Source organism: Scyliorhinus torazame, chromosome 5 (genome assembly GCF_047496885.1).
Source record: "Scyliorhinus torazame isolate Kashiwa2021f chromosome 5, sScyTor2.1, whole genome shotgun sequence".
Classification (NCBI taxonomy): domain Eukaryota; kingdom Metazoa; phylum Chordata; class Chondrichthyes; order Carcharhiniformes; family Scyliorhinidae; genus Scyliorhinus; species Scyliorhinus torazame.
Genome location: NC_092711.1, coordinates 162470749 through 162487579, shown reverse-complemented (window position 1 = coordinate 162487579; position 16831 = coordinate 162470749). Strand labels below are relative to the sequence as shown.

Genomic DNA, 16831 nt, shown 5'->3' with positions numbered 1-16831 from the left:
GTTATGTAAAGTACATTTATGATTATTTCTAGTTTTGTAATATTGTACTGTAGCTACGTTATATATTTCCAGTCATCTCTTCCCTCAGAGGGTTGTTAATCTCTGGAATTCTTTCCCCACAGGAACCAGTGGAGTCTGGGGGTCATTGAAGGATGAATTAGACAGAATTATTTTTTTGAATTTAAATGCCCAGTCTATTTTTTCAATTGAGGGCCTCTCTCCCTTGGACATGTGCAATTCCGGTCACCCGCTCGCCTGTGCGGTGGATAGAGCAGTTTCTTCAGCATGTGGGGATTATGGGAGCTGCGGCCACCATTACTTCTCCGGAGCCCAGTCTCCAACCTCCTGGGATTGGGATGAAAAGTGAGGGGGTGGACATTGACCCCAACATGACACAAAGTACATGTGGCTAGTAATTGGATTTGATTGTGATTCCCCCCCCCCCCCCCCCCCCCCCCGCCTCACCAAAACATCTTTTTTAAATTTACAGTACCAAATTCATGTTTTTTCCAATTAAGGGCCAATTTAGTATGGCCAATCCACTTACCCTGCACATTTTTGGGTTGTGGGAATGAGACCCACGCAGACACAGGGATTTTGTGCAAACTCCACACGGATCGAACCTGGGTCCTCGGCGCCGTGAAACTAGACAGATTTCTGATTGACGAGGGAGTTGAGCATTAAGGGGAGCAGGCAGGAAAATGGACTGAAAGATAAGGTGAGGAGTGAATTCTTCACTTGAGGATGTGGTGAAGTTTTGGAATTCTCTACTCCAGAGGACTGTGGAGCCTCAGTCATCAAGTATTTTCAAGATCGTGATTGATAGGTTTCGAGATGTAGAAGTCACCAAGGGATATGGGGGAATAGTGTGGGGAAATGGTGCTGAGCTAGATCGGCCATTGGGCTCATTACAGGGTTGAGCAAGTTCAATGGGCCAAATGGCCGACTGCAGCTCCTATTTGTTATGGTCGCTGTGTCCAGGACTGGAAACCATGAACATGGATCTGTCAATCAGTCTGAATCAGCACCTTCAGGAAAATTGGGAGGGTGAATATTAGATACAGCAGAGTGAGCACGGAGGGCGAGTGTGTGGGATGGAGATTTACAGCGTTTGGGGAATGAGTGGAAAGAATGTTCCAGAGGAACTAGAATTGTCTGTTCTGAATTTCTATCCTGTACTGACAGTGATGTCTTTTGTAAACTGTTTTAACAGGAGATTCGAAGAGGACGAATTACAGACAGAAATCTAATACATGTTGTCTGGATCTGGCAGTCACTCAATTCCTAGACCCCTGAATATCATTGGCCTTCGAACCTAGAAGGACAAATGCTGGTCGTATCTGTCAGCTTCAAAAGATTTTAAAGATCAGTGTGACGGGAAAAGCACCGAGACGCACACACACCCGAGTGAGAGTGTTCCAGAGCACTGACTGTGGAAAGAGTTTTAACCAGTTACACAGCCTGAAAAAACATTGCACTATTCACAGAGGGAAGAGACCGTACACGTGTTCTCTGGGTGGGTAAGGCTTCAATTGTCTGACCTAGGGAGAGACAAGGAGACCCAAAACATGGAGAAACAGTGGAAATTCCAGGACTGTGGTAAGAGATTCAAAGCCCCATCTGCACTGGAAGCTCATTGGCGCATTCACACTGGGGAGAGGCCATTCAGCTGCTCTCGGTGTGGGACGAGATTCAGACATTTATCCACCCTGCAGAGACATCACCGAGTTCACACTGGGGAGAAACCGTTCACCTGCTCTAAATGTGGTAAGGGATTCACTCAATTATCCAGCCTGCAGAGGCACAAGTGGGTTCACACTAGGGAGAGGCCATTCATCTGCTCTCAGTGTGGGAAGGGATTCTGTGAATCATCCACACTGCGGAGACACCAGCGAGTTCACACTGGGAAGAAGCCATTCAGCTGCTCCGAGTGTGGGAAGGGATTCAATCAATTATCTAGCTTGACATCTCACCGACGAGTTCACACTGGGGAGAGGCCATTCGCCTCCTCTCAGTGTGGGAAGGGATTCTGTATTTCCTCGTACCTGCTGAGACACCAGAAGTTCACAATTGATTACAGGGGTTGGATTCTGTTGTTATTGTTTCTGCTCTCAATTACACCCAGGGTTGCATTTCGTTCATTCTGACATTGGTGAAGTGGGAGGGTTGGAGGGTTTCGTTCTGCTGGACTGGCCGGTCTCACAACTTTGCCTCTGGTGGACTCCAGTAACAAGAAAAATTAAAGATTCCATTAGGTCAAAGGAAGAAGCTCATTGATAGATTACAGATTTATTGCTTCACTGATTTATTGGTACCTTTAAGAATTGTTGCAGTATAATTCTTAAATTCAGTACATGGACAGAAAATGGAAAATCCACAAGGCAAAGTCATTGTTTCAGATAAAATATGAGAATTGCTGTACAGTAACTTAATGTGTGTCAGAATCTAACACTGCTTAACAAAAAGTTGCATAAAAGCCCTCGTGACGAATAAACCATTGTTCTACAAATACATCTAGTAACGAAAAGGTATTGCAGCCTTAGCAACAGAAACATTTACAAATATCGCAAAACCTGAGCAACAAGCAAGGTTAATGCAGAACATATTATCTTCATAGGATTGGTACACATGGTGGGAGCATGTAGACATTTAATTAATTTGATAGACATTAATAAATCTTAAATAATGACCAATGTCTGGATAACAAATCATGCTCCAAGTGAGAGAGTTTTTGGAATAAATCAGGAAGCCTCAGCTGAGAATTTGAAACCAATAAGGGTTAGACCAGTGATAAAGAATTTCTTAAGAATAAGTTTTCATGATTAAAGTTTGTTCTGTATTCATGCTTTAAGAAATTCTGAACCATCTATTGCTTTCCTAATATTTTCTTATGTTTTCATTTAATTCTCTTTATGATTTGATGTTGTATTTGATCGAAGTTTTGATTCATTTTTATATAAGATAATTAAGGTGGATAATTAGCAATACAATTGTATTTTTGGACACCTCCAATCAACCAGATCTTGGGCTGTTATTTGAAGATAAAATAAGAGATCTTTTCACTCATAAAGTTGCCAAAATAAGTGTAACCCTGAGGATTGGAAACGTGTCTGAGAATTCAGCAAAGGAGGATCAAGGAACTCATAAAGAGAAAATTGAATATGAGAGCAAACTGGCTAGAAACATTAAAAAACGACAGGAAAGCTCCTATAGGAATGTGAAAAGTAAAAGATTAGCAAAGACCAATGTGAGTCCATTCCAGACAGAGATAGGAGAGTTTACAATGGGGTACAATGAAATAGCAGAGTAACTAAACAATGTGTGTCTGTCTTCACGGAGGACATGAAATTATCCCAAAGACACGAGAGAACCAACGGACTAGTGAGCACGAGGAACTGAAGGAGATTAGTGAAAAAGTAGTACTGGAGAAATTAACGTGGTTGAAAGTTAATAAATCCCCATAAGCTGATGCTCTACATCCCAGAGTGTTGAAAGAGGTGGCTGTAAAGATAGTGGATACATTGGTGATCATCTTTCACAATTCTTTAGATTCTGGAATGGTTCCTGCAGATTGGAAGGTGGTAAATGTAACCCCACTATTAAGGAGGGAGAGAGAAAACAGGGAACCACAGCATCAGTAGGAAGGAAAATGCTATAATTTATTATAAAGGTTGTGATAACAGACGAATTAGGAGCAGGAGCAGGCCATTCGGTCCCTCGAGCCTGCTCCACCATTCAATACGTTCCCGGCTGATCTGATTGTAACCTCAACGCCACATTCCCGCCGACCGCCCGATAACCTTGTTTAACCAGAATCTATCCAGCTCCGCATTAAAAATAATGAAAGACTCTGCTTCCACTGCCCTTTGAGGAAGAGAGTTCCAAAGACTCGCGACCCTCTGAGAGAAAAAAGTTATCTGCCTTAAATGGGCAAGTTATTGCTTTTAAAGTGACTCCAATTTCTAGATTCTCCCACAAGAGGAAACATCCTTTCCACATCCACCCTGTCAAGGCCCCTCAGGATCTTATCTGGTTCAATCAAGTCACCTAAACTCCATCAGACACAAGCCCAGCCTGTCCAATCATTCCTCATAAGACAAGCCTCCAATTCCAGGTATGAGTCCAGTAAACCTTCTCTGAACTGCTTCCAACACATTTACTTCCTTCCTTAAATGAGAGCAATACTGTACACAGTGCTCCAGATGTGGTCTCACCAGTGTCCTGTATAACTGAAGCATAACCTCCCTACTTTTGTATTCAATTCCCCTCACAATAAACAATAACATTCTATTAGCTTTCCTAATTACTTGTTGTACCTGTATACTCGCCTTTTGTGATTCATGCTCTTGGACACCCAGATCCCTCTGAATCTCAGAGCTCTGCAACCTCTCACCATTTAGATAATAAGCTTTTTTATTCTTCTGGCCAACATGGACAATTTCACATTTTCCAACAAGATTCTCCATTTGGCAGATCTTATCCCACTCACTTAACTGTTCTATATCACTTTGTAACCTCCTTATGTCCTCTTCACAATTTACCTATCTTTATATCATCGGCGCAGGAGTTGGCCATTCAGCCCGTCGAGCCTGCTCCACCATTCAATACGATCATGGCTGATCATCCACTTCAATGTCTTTTTCTCCACTATCCCCATATCCCTTTGCGTTATTGGGATTTAGAAATCTGTCAGTTGGGTGGCACAGTGGCTAGCACTGCTGCCTCACGGCACTAAGAACCTGGGTGTGATCCTGGCCCCAGGTCACTGTTTGTGTGGAGTTTGCACATTCTCCTCGTGTCTTTTGGGTCTCAGACCCACAACACAAAACGATGTGCAGTTGAGGTGAATTGACCTCACTACACTGCCCCTTAATTGGAAAAGAATAATTGGGTACTCTTAAATTTATTAAACAAACAAAAAAATAAATCTGTGAGCCTCTGTTTTAAACACACTCCGTGACTGAGCTTCCACAGCCCTCTGGGGTAGAGAATTCCAAAGATTCACAACCCTCTGAGTAAAGAAATGTCTCCTCCGGGACCCGTCCTAAGTGGCTTCCCCCTTATTTTGAAATTGTGTCCCCTGATTCTCGACTCCCCAACCAGGGGAAACATCTCACCTGCACCTACCCTGTCTATCCCTTTTTGGATTTTGTAAGTTTCAATGAAATCCACTGTCATTCCTTATAACCCCAGAGAAAAGAGGCCTAGTTTCCCCAATCTCTCTTCACAGGACAGTCCTGCCAAACCTGGAACAAGTCTGGTGAAACTTTGTTGCTGTTCCTCTGTGGCAATACATTTCCTAAGGTAAGGGGAGTAAAACTGCACACATTACTCCCGCTGTGGTCTAAGTATTTCATAATGATCGATGTCAAGGCCACCGGACGGTAATCATTGAGGCACGTTGCCTGGTTCTTCTTTGGCCCTGGTATGATGGTGGTCTTCTTGAAGCAGGTGGGAACCTCAGAACAGAGTAGGGAGAGGTTGAGGATGTCCGCGAATACACCCGCCAGTTGGTCCGCGCAAGATCTGGGTGCACGACCAGGGATCCCGTCAGGACCTATCGCTTTCCGAGGGTTCACTTTCAAGAAGGCCAATCTGACTTTGGACGCTGTGATGATAGGTATGGGTGTATCGAAGGCTGCTGGGGCAGATGACAATGGTTTGTTGGTTTCCTGCTCGAAATAAGCATAGAATAAATTGAGTTCATCGGGAAGGGGTGCGCTGTTACCAAAGATTCTACTCGGCTTTGATTTTTTAGCTCATTATGTTGTTTAAGCCTTGCCACAATCGATGAGAGTCCATGATTCTCGCTTAGTCGGGTATTGTCTCTTGGCATCCCTGTTGGCTTTGCAAAGGTCGTACCTAGATTTTTTTGTATAGGTCAGGATCGCCTCTCTTGAACTCCTCACACCTGGCCTTCACCATGGTTTCTGGTTGGGTAACGTACGTACTACCTTCCTTGACACACAATCTTCTACACACTTGCTGATGAAGTCTGTGATGGTGCTGGCATACTCGTTTCGGTTAACTGACGAGTTCTTGAATATGGACCAGTCACTGACTCCAAGCAAGTTGCATCGGAGCTCTTCTGTTGCCTCGGACCAGCATTTGCACAACCTTCAGAACCGGATTCTCTCGCTTAAGTTTCTGCTTGTACGCCGGGAGAAGGAGCACCGTCTGGTGGTCCGATTTTCCGAAGTGTGGTCCGGGGATGGATCATCAGGCGCCCTTGATGTTTGTGTAGCAGTGGTCAAGGATGTTGGGGCCCCTGTTGGGACATGAGATATGTTGGTGGAATTTCGGCAGTACACTCGAGGTTGGCCTGGTTGAAGTCCCCGGCCACGATGAACAAGGCCTCCGGGTATTCTGCTTCATTGTTATTTATAGCGGTTACAATTCATCAAGCGCCTTCTTCACTTCCGCCTGGGGTGGGATGTAGACCACTGTGATGATGGCAGAAGTGAACTCCGTGGAATGTAGTATGGACGGTACTTCACAGTCGGGTATTCCAGGTCCGGGGAGCAGTAGTTCACTAGGGTTGCCACGTCCGAGCACCAGGAGTTGACGAGGAGGCAAATCCCTCCACCCACTCCAGGTTCAGTCCTGGATGTGATTAACAGCAGGAATAACAGCAGAATCTAACCCAACATCACTTGTTAACCCTTTGGAGTCTCAGCAAGTTGGATGACTGAGTGAATCCCTTCCCACAGTGAGAGCAGGTGAATGGCTTTTTTCCAGTGTGGACTCACTGGTGTGTCAACAGGGCAGATGAATTACGGAATCTCCTCCCACAATCAGAGCAGGTGAATCAAGTGTGAACTCGCTGGTGTCTCCGCAATGTGGATGATGTTTGAAACCTCTTTGTGCAGTGAGAGCAGCTGAACGGTCTCCCCTCAGTGTGAATGCGCTGGTGTTCCATCAGTACCTGAGAGCTTTTAAACCCACTCCCACAATCGGAGGATTTAAAGGGTCTCTCGTTGCTGTGAGTGACATTGTGGCTCAGCAAGTGATGACCGAGTGAAGCTTTTCCCAGTCGGAGAGGTGAACTGGCTCTCCCCTGTGTGACCTCGTTCGTGTTTCATCAGGTTGGATGAGGATCTAAACCTCTTTGTGCAGTGAGAGCAGCTGAACGGTGTCTCCTCAGAGTGAACGCGCTGGTGGGACATCAGTAGCTGTGAGCTTTTGAAACCCTTCTTGCAGTCAGAGCATTTAAAGGGCCTGCTCTTGGTGTGAGTGACATTGTGTTTCAGCAGGCTGGATAATTGAGCAAATCCCTTATCACACACAGTGCAGATGAACGACCTCTCCCCGGTGTGAAGTCGCTGGTGTCTCTGCAGGTTGCCAATGTCAGTGAATCCCTGTTCACACTGAGAGCAGGTGAAAGGCCTCTCCCCAGTGTGAATTCGTTCGTGTTTCCGCAGGTTGCCAATGTCACTGAATCCCTTTTCACACTGAGAGCAGGTGAAAGGCCTCTCTCCAGTGTGAACTCGTTCGTGTTTCCGCAGGCTGCCAATGTCTTTGAATCTCTTTTCACACTTGGAGCAGGTGAATGGCCTCTCTCCAGTGTGAACTCTCTGGTGGCTCTGCAGGTTGGATAACTGAGTGAATCCCTTCCCACAGTCAGAGCAGGTGAATGGCCTCTCTCCAATGTGAACTTGTTCGTGTCTCCGCAGGTTGCCAATGTCAGTGAATCCCTTTTCACACTGAGAGCAGGTGAAAGGCCTCTCTCCAGTGTGAATTCGTTCGTGTTTCCGCAGTTTGCCAATGTCACTGAATCTCTTTTCACACTGAGAGCAGGTGAAAGGCCTCTCCCCGGTGTGAACTCGTTCGTGTTTCCGCAGGCTGCCAATGTCTTTGAATCTCTTTTCACACTTGGAGCAGGTGAATGGCCTCTCTCCAGTGTGAACTCTCTGGTGGCTCTGCAGGTTGGATAACTGAGTGAATCCCTTCCCACAGTCAGAGCAGGTGAACGGCCTCTCTCCAGTGTGAACTCGCTGGTGGCTCTGCAGGCTGGATAACTGAGTGAATCCCTTCCCACAGTCAGAGCAGGTGAACGGCCTCTCCCCAGTGTGGACTCGTTCGTGTCTCCGCAGGTTGCCAACGTCAGTGAATCCTTTTTCACACTGAGAGCAGCTGAAAGGCCTCTCTCCAGTGTGACTACGTTGATGCCTTGCCAGCTCGCACGGGGCTGTGAATCCCATCCCACACACAGAACAGGTGAACGGCCTCTCTACAGTGTGACTGCATTGTTGCCTTTCCAGCCCGCACGGAGCTTTGAATCCCTTCCCACAATCCTCACATTTCCATGGTTTCTACATGGTCCGGGTGATCTTGCGTCTCACCGCCTTGGACGATCAGTTGAAGCCTCGTCCACACACAGAACAACTGTACAGTCTCTTCCAGCTGTGAATGGTGTAGTATTTTGTCAGGCTGTGTCACTGGTTAAAGCTCTTTCCACAGTCAGTGCTCTGTAGCAGTCTCACACGGGTGTGTGTGTGTGTGTCTCAGTGCTTTTCCAGACACACTGATGTTGAAAATCTCTTGAAGCAGACAGAATAGACAAACATTTCTCCTTCTAGATTCAAAGGCCAATGATCTCCGGTTCCCAAGAATTGAGTGACTCAGTCAGTTCTTGAAGTGATATTTAGTTTGAGATCTTGGCGTCAAACTCCTCTCGTTCGAACTTCCTGTGAACAGATTTTACAATAGTAATCATTGTCAGTACAGGATAGAAACTCAGAACAGACAATTCTAGTTTCTATTGAACATTCTTTCCTTTCTCTTTCCCCGAAATGCTCTAAATCTCAATCCCACACACTCTCCCTCCATTCTCACTCTGCTGTATCTAATATTCACCCTCCCAATTCTCCTGAAGGTGTGATTCAGGCTGATTGACAGATCCAACCTCACTGCTTCCTGTCCTGGACACAGAGACCTGAAAATCTTCATGCAGGTTGCCAGACAGATATATGTCTATATTACTGGATGAAAAATGTGTGCAATATCCAGACTGTATTCACTTACTTTCCCTCCCAATTTTCCTGAAGGTGCTGATCAACAAATCTAAACTCACTAAAACCTGTACAAGAGTAGAGAATCTCCATATAAGTACATTTACTGATTAGAGATGGGGAAATTCTGAGGAAGAATTTTATTTAGTCATGGAGTAGTCATGACAGGGAACTCACTGCCCACAAGGGTTGTGGAAGTCCAGATGATCAATAATTTAAAATAAAATAGGATGGTTACTTGAAGAAAATAAACTTGCAGAGGAACAGGGATATCGAGGGGGAATGGGACTGACTGGATTGCTGTACAGAGAGTCAGCATTGACTTGAGTTCCCAAATGGATTCTGTCAGTGCTGCAATGACTGTATGACTGGAAATATATAATGTGGGTACAGTACTATTTACAAAACTAGAAATAATAATACATGTATTTTATTACAGAACCATCAATAATATCAGAGAATATCATAATAATAATAGAACCATCATACCACATAACACGTGACATATCTCCGTCCGATATTAAATTTTTAAAAATTAATTTATAGGATGTGGACAATGCTGGTTAGGCCGGCATTTATTGCCCATCCCCAGTTGCCCTTCCGAAGGGGCTGTTTCAGCACAGGGCTAAATCGCTAGCTTTGAAAGCAGACCAAGGCAGGCCAGCAGTACGGTTCAATTCCCGTACCAGCCTCCCCGAACAGGCGCCGGATATGTGGCAACTAGGGGCTTTTCACAGTAACTTCATTTGAAGCCTACTTGTGACAATAAGCAATTTTCATTTCATTTCATTTCAAGTAGTGGTGAACTGCCTTCTTGAACTGCTGCAGTCATTGAGGTGTAGGTATATCCCCTGTGCTGTTTTTTTAAAATTTGTTTTTTATAAATTTAAAGTACCCAATTCATTTTTTTCCAATGAATGGGCAATTTAGCTTGGCCAATCCACCTACCCTGCACGTCTTTGGGTTGTGGGGGCGAAAGCCACGCAAACACAGGGAGAGTGCGCTAACTACACATGGACAGTGATCCAGAGCCGGGATTGAATCTGGGGCCTCGGCGCTGTGAGGCAGCAGCGCTAACCACTGCTCCACCATGCTGCCCGACATCCCCTGTGCTGTTAGGGAGGGAATTCCAGGATGTTGCCCCAGGGACAGTATATTTCCAAGTCAGGGTGGTAACTTGGAAGTGAACCTCCAGGTGGTGGGGTTCACAGGTATCTGCTGCTCTTGTCCTTCTAGATGGTAGTGGTTGTGGGTTTGGAAGGTGCTGTCTGAGGAACCTTTATGAGTTACTGCAGTGTATCTCGTAGATGATATACACAGCTGATACTGTTTGTCAGTGGTGGAAGGTTTGAATGTTTGTGGAAGGCGATGCAATCAATCAGGCTGCTTTGTCCTGGATAGTGTTGAGCTTCTTGCGTGTTGTTGGAGTTGCACTCATCCAGAAAAGTGGAGTGTATTCCATTACACTCCTGACTTGTGCTTGTAGATGACTGGTGGACAGGCTTTGGGGCATCAGATGGTGTGTTACTTGCCGTAGGATTCCCAGCCTTTGACCTGCCCTGGGAGCTACAGTATTAATATGACTAGTCCAGTTCAGTTTCTGATCAATGGTAACCCCCAGGATGTTGGTTGTGCGCGTTTCAGCGATGGGAATGCCACTGAATGTCAAGGGGTGGTGGTTAGATCCTCTCTTGTAGGAGATGGTCATTGCCTGGCACTTGTGTAGCACGAATGTAACTTGCCACTTCTTAGGCCAAACCTGTTTATTGTCCAGATCTTACTGAACTTGGACATGGACTGCTTCATTGTCCGAGGAGTTGAGAATGGTGCTGAACATTGTGCAGTCATCCACAGACATCACCACTTCTCACCTTATGATGAAAGGAAGATCATTGATGAAGCAGCTGAAGATGGATGGGCTGAGGAAACTGTCCTGAGGAACTCCTGCAGTGATGTCCTGGAGCTGAGATGATTGACCTCCAATCACCACAACCATCTTCCTTTGTGCCAGGTATGACTCCAACTAGTGGAGAGTTATCCCCCGATTCCCACTGACTCCAGTTTAGCTAGGGCTCCTTGATGCCATACTCGGTCAAATGCTGCAATGATGTCAAGGGCAGTTACTCTCACCTCACTTCTGGCATTCAACTCTTTCGTCCAAGTTTCAACTAAGGCTGTAAAGAGGTCAGGAGCTGAGTGACCCTGGTGGAACCCAAACTGAGCGTCCAGAAGCAGGTTATTGCAGAATAAGTGCCGCTTAATAGCAACTTTGATGACTCCTTCCATCACTTTGCTGATGATGGACAGTGGACCTACAGAGAAGTAATTGGCTGAGTTGGATTTGCCCTGTTTACTGTCCCCTTAAATGTTAGTCATTTCCTGGGGAAACCAGCCCTTTAATTGTGAACATTAAGAAAGAGATCGTCCTTTTAGCCAGACAAATAAATGTGTCAAGCTGAGGGAGGAAAGGATGTCAATGTCTTTAAGAGAGAGAGAGAGACCTGGGCCAAGCTTTCCAGGGTCTGCACCCTCCCTGGATTCACTTCCTTTCCCTTCAGTTGCTGCAAGTGACCAATTGAAGGTGAGAATGAGAAAAGAAATGGAAAGGGGGAGAAAAGAAAGTGTTTTACTCACAGATGTTGGAGACAGGGGAAAGTTTTCCTCTGTGTCGCTCAAGCTCATTCAGGGTTGGAGGAACAACAGCTTTGCTCGGCAGAAACCTCCATGTCCAGCTTTCGCATTGAGACCATGGGAGAGCTCTGATTGGCGGAGAAACAGAGTCCTTCCGGTCCTCCTATCTTCCCATTGGGCACAAGTCAGCGGGAAAGTCAGAGATAGTGAACTCACCCTGTACATGCGCAGATTGCCCTCTCCCTGAGACATGCGCAGTCCTGAGTTGGTGGGAGGGGCTTCTCGCTCTGGCCTCAGCTGTCAGCCGGTTGCCTGGAAACCGTATTGACGATGTGCTGGGGGAGGGAGTACAAAGGGTGAGGGCGGGGCTCCCGTGTCCTCGCGCCGGGCGGTGCGCTCAAATGCAGTGACGTCACTGCGGAACCGATTTATTCCTATTGGCTGATTTAGAGGCCAAGCTCCTTTGTGATGTCACAATGTGGAGGTTGGACAATGAGTTTCAGACTAAAACTTCCTCCTCTGGGCAACATCTGGGAGCAAATCAATGTCTCCCCTTTTCAGAAGGTCATGAGATATAGGAGCAGAATTAGGCCATTTGGCCCATCGTGTCTGCTCTACCATTCTATCATGGCTGTGCTCATCCTGGCTTTAATTACACCGTACTGCCAGTTCCCCATTACCCTTGAACCTATTACCAATTAAAAATCTGTCTAAAATCTGGATTTAGCCCTTTACATAAAGTGTGTGACATTCATGGAAGTTTGCCAACTGGAGCGTTATTCTCAGTTAAATTCAGCCCTCAGCTCCGTCGCTGCCCGTCATTGACATGAGCAATAGAGACAGAAAGGTGCCCGAGGCTCAAATGGGAAGTCAAATCTTGTGACTTGATGCCAACACCTCAACATTTGTCAGTCAAATCCATGTCATTTATACTGGGGGTTTTATTATTACATTCTGGCACTGGAAGCAAAGGATGGGGGGTTTTAAAAGGTAACTTTCACTCTCTAACTTTGTATTGCCTATAATGTCAGCCGTGGCTCAGTGGGCAGCTCTCTCACCTCAGAGTCAGAAAGTTGTTGGTTCAAGTCCCAATCCAGGGACCTGAGGACAAAAATCACATCCAACATTTCTCCTCGCAGCACTGAGGAGAAATGTCAGAACAGCCTTCTTTCAAATAAATAAAATGAAATGAAAATCACTTATTGTCACAAGTAGGCTTCAAATGAGGTTACTGTGAAAAGCCCCTAGTTGCCACATATCCGGCGCCTGTTCGGGGAGGCTGGTACGGGAATTGAACCGTGCTGCTGGCCTGCCTTGGTCTGCTTTCAAAGCCAGCGTTTTAGCCCAGTGCTAAACCAGACCCTAATAATAAGATTCAAATAAGATTCTAAACGGAGACCCTGTCTGGCCCTATCAGGTGGATGTTAAAGATCCCACAGCGGAGAGGGAGAGGCTGGTGGGAGAGATACCTTGGGTAGACAGGAAGTATGTGGAGGCCCCCGAGGGAGGGTTGCGAAAGGAGCACCGGAGATTACAGGCGGAGTTCGATTTGCTGACCACTGGTAAGGCGGAGGCACAGTTGAGGAAAGTGAAAGGGGCAGTTTATGAGTATGGGGAGAAAGCAAGTAGGATGCTAGCGCACCAACTTCGCAGGAGAGATGGGGCCAGGGAGATCGGGGGAGTGAGGGATAAGGAAGGTAATACGTTCTTGGGCCCAGAGAAGGTCAATGAAGTCTTTAAGGAGTTTTACTGTAAACTGTACGAGTCAGAACCCCCGAGGGGAGGGGAAGGGATGAAGCAATTTATGGATCGATTGAGGTTCCCAAGGGTGGACGAGGAGCGGGTGGAGGGACTGGGGGCCCCAATTGAGTTGGAGGAGATGGTTAAGGGCTTAGCAAGTATGCAGTCGGGCAAGGCCCCGGGTCCGGACGGCTTCCCTGTAGAATTTTATAAGAAATTCTCGGAGCTACTGAGCCCACTCCTGCTAAGAACCTTTAACGAGGCAAAGGAGAGAGGAACCCTCCCCCCGACGATGTCACAGGCACTGATCTCGCTCATTTTGAAGAGGGGGAAGGATCCGCTTCAATGTGGGTCCTTCAGGCTGACATCCCTCCTGAATGTGGATGCCAAACTGCGAGCAAAAACTTTGGCTACCAGAATAGAGGACTGCGTCCGGGAGTGATTGAGGAGGACCAGGCGGGTTTCGTCAATGGCAGGCAATTGAACACAAATGTGAGGAGGCTCCTGAATATTATTATGATGCCCTCAGAAGGAGGGGACGCAGAAGTAGTGGCTGCAATGGACGCAGAGAAAGCCTTTGACAGGGTGGAATGGGAGTACCTGTGGGAAGTGTGAGGTAGGTTGTATATTTCGGACCCGCCAGAGGGGACGGGGGAGATCATGCGGATCCGAAGGGACTTTGGGAGCTTCTCGGGATACAAGTTGAATGTGAGGAAAAGTGAGCTGTTTGTAATCCACGCTAGGGGTCAGGAGGAGATACTGGGGGAACTCCCGCTCGAGATGGCGGAGGGAAGCTTTCTTTACCTAGGTATACAGGTGGCTAGGAACTGGGATGCCTTGCACAGGCTCAATCTATCTCGGCTTGTAGAGCAGATGGAGGGAGACTTTAAAAGGTGGGCCATGCTCCCACTTTCCCTGGCGTGAAGGATGCAGACCGTGAGGATGACGGTCCTCCCCAGATTCCTGTTTGTTTTCCAGTGCCTTCCCATCTTCATCCCCAAACCCTTCTTCAAGTGGGTGAACAGGATTATCACGGAATTTGTGTGGGCAAACAAGACCCCGCGTGTTAAAAGACTGGGAGGGGTGTTGGGGGGTGCGGTGGGGGGGGGGGGGGGGGGGGGGTTGGTGTGTCTGAACTTCTGTAGCTACTATTGGGGTGCTAATGTGGCCATGATTAGGAAATGGGTAATGGAGTAGGGGGTGGCGTGGGGGCGGCTAGAGGCGGCATCATGCAAAGGCACCAGCCTAGGGGCACTAGTAACGGCACCGCTGCTGCTCTCACCGGCACAATACACCACAAGCCCGGTGGTGACGGCGGCACTGCGGGTCTGGGGTCAGTGGAGAAGGCTCGGGAAGGAGGGTCCTCAGTTTGGACCCCGATACGGAACAACCATAGAATTGCTCCGGGCAAGAGAGACGGGGGGTTTCAAGGCTGGTATAGGGCAGGCATTAGAAGGATGGGAGACCTGTTTATAGATGGGACTTTACCGAGCTTGAAGGCGCTGGAGGAGAAATTCACCCTACTCCTGGGAAATGCCTTCAGATACCGCCAAATCCGTGACTTTCTCAAAAAACAGGTGGGGACATTTCCGTTGTTACCCCCTCGAAGGATACAGGACAGGGTGGTGTCTGGCATCTGGATAGGAGAGGGAAAGGTGTCGGACATCTACCAAGAGCTGCAGGAGATGGAGGAAGCATCAGTGGAGGAACTGAAGGGCAAGTGGGAGGAGGAGCTAGGTGAGGAGCTAGATGAGGGCCTGTGGGCTGATGCCCTGGGCAGGGTAAATTCCTCCTCATCATGTGCCAGGATCAGCTTAATTCAGTTTAAGGTGGGACACCGGGCTCATATGATGATGGCGAGAATGAGCAAGTTCTTTGGGGTGGAGGATAGTTGTGCGAGATGTTCAGGGAATCCAGCGAACCATGTCCATATGTTCTGGGCATGCCCGGCGCTTAAAAGAATTCTGGCAGGGCTTTGCGAGGGCTATGTCCAGGACTTTGGACACGCGGGTGAAGCCGAGTCCAACAATAGCGATCTTTGGGGTGTCAGAAGATCCGGGAGTGCAGGAAGCGAAAGAGGCCAAGGTTTTGGCCTTTGCCTCCCTGGTAGCCCGGAGACGGATCTTGTTCATGTGGAGAGACTCGAAACCCCCGAGTGTGGAGACCTGGGTTAGTGACATGGCTGGGTTCCGCAGCCTGGAGCGAATAAAGTTCGCCTTGAGAGGGTCCTTGCTGGGGTTCTCCCGGCGGTGGCAACCTTTCCTTGACTTTCTAGGGGAGCAGTAAAATTTCAGCAGCAGCAGAAATCGGGGGTGGGGGCTCAGGTGGGGGAACTGTCTATTTAATGTATATTCTCTTTTTGTATAATAACAGCCACCTAGGTTTGTTAAATATTTTTCGTTTATTTTTCTGTTATTGGTTATGTAAAAATTCTGTTTGAAAAAAGCTTTAATAAAAACAAATTTAAAAAAAACATTCCCCCGGAGACGTCTGAGACAGTGGAACACAATCAGCAGTCACAAACCTGAAGAGAAGGGAATCCCAAAAGGTACTTGCTTGGACAAGGAGAGCAAGTATTGGTGCGCAGCTGTACTACCAGCGAGAAGTGGGTTCCTGCAACTGTATTGGCAATATTACAATAATCATGGGGGGCTTCGATATGCAGGTGGACTGGGAAAATCAGGTTGTTAGCAGATCCCAAGAAAGGGAACTTTTGGAACAGCTTGTGGTAGAGCCCATTCGGGAAAAAGCAATTCTGGATTTGGTGATGTGTAATGAGGCAGACCTGATTAGGGAACTTAAGGTGAAGGAACCCTTAGGGGGCAGTGACCACAATATGATAGAATTTGCCCTGCAGTTTGAGAGGGAGAAGCTGGAATCAGGTGTAATGGTATTACAATTGAATAAAGGTAACTACAAAGACATGAGGGAGGAGCTGGCCAGAGTTGATTGGAAGGGGAGCCTAGCAGGGAAGACAGTGGAACAGCAATGGCAGGAATTTTGGGGGGTTATTTGGGAGGCACAACCGAAATTCAACCCAAGGAGGAGGAAACATGCTAAGGGGAGGACAAGGCATCCATGGCTGACAAAGAAAGTCAGGGATAGCATAAAAGCAAAACAAAAGCATACAAGTTGGTGAGAATTAGTGGGAAGCCAGAGGATTGGGACGCTTTTAAAAGCGAGTAGAGGACAACTAAAAAACCAATAGGGGGGGGGGGGTGAGATGAAATAGCAAGTAATATAAAAGAAGATAGCAAGAGCTTTTGACAATACATAAAAGGGGAGAGGCAAGAATAAACATTGGATCACTGGAAAATGAAGCTGGAGAAGTAGTAACAGGAAACCAAGAAATGGCAGAGGAACTGAATAGCTACTTTGTGTCAGTCTTCAAGGTGGAAGACACCAGTGGGATACCAGAACTTCAGGTGAATCAGGGGGCAGAGGTGAGT

At 47.1% G+C, this 16831-nt stretch overlaps 2 protein-coding genes across 2 annotated transcripts in view; one reads left to right on the top strand and one right to left on the bottom strand.

Annotated features, from left to right (window-relative positions):
* The window catches only part of LOC140422253 (uncharacterized), a 227500-nt gene that overhangs the window by 156674 nt on the left and 53995 nt on the right, over positions 1 to 16831 (top strand). The gene's annotated exons all lie outside the window — the stretch shown is intronic.
* On the bottom strand, positions 2278 to 8243 carry LOC140422237 (uncharacterized). The gene has a single exon (XM_072507243.1). The coding sequence runs from the start codon at positions 8199 to 8201 to the stop codon at positions 6963 to 6965; it is 1239 nt and encodes a 412-aa protein (XP_072363344.1). The 5' UTR covers positions 8202 to 8243; the 3' UTR covers positions 2278 to 6962.

Coding starts and splice junctions, on each gene's coding strand:
- LOC140422237 (XM_072507243.1), bottom strand. CDS start 8,201: ATGGGATTCACAGCCCCGTGCGAGCTGGCAAGGCATCAACGTAGTCAC.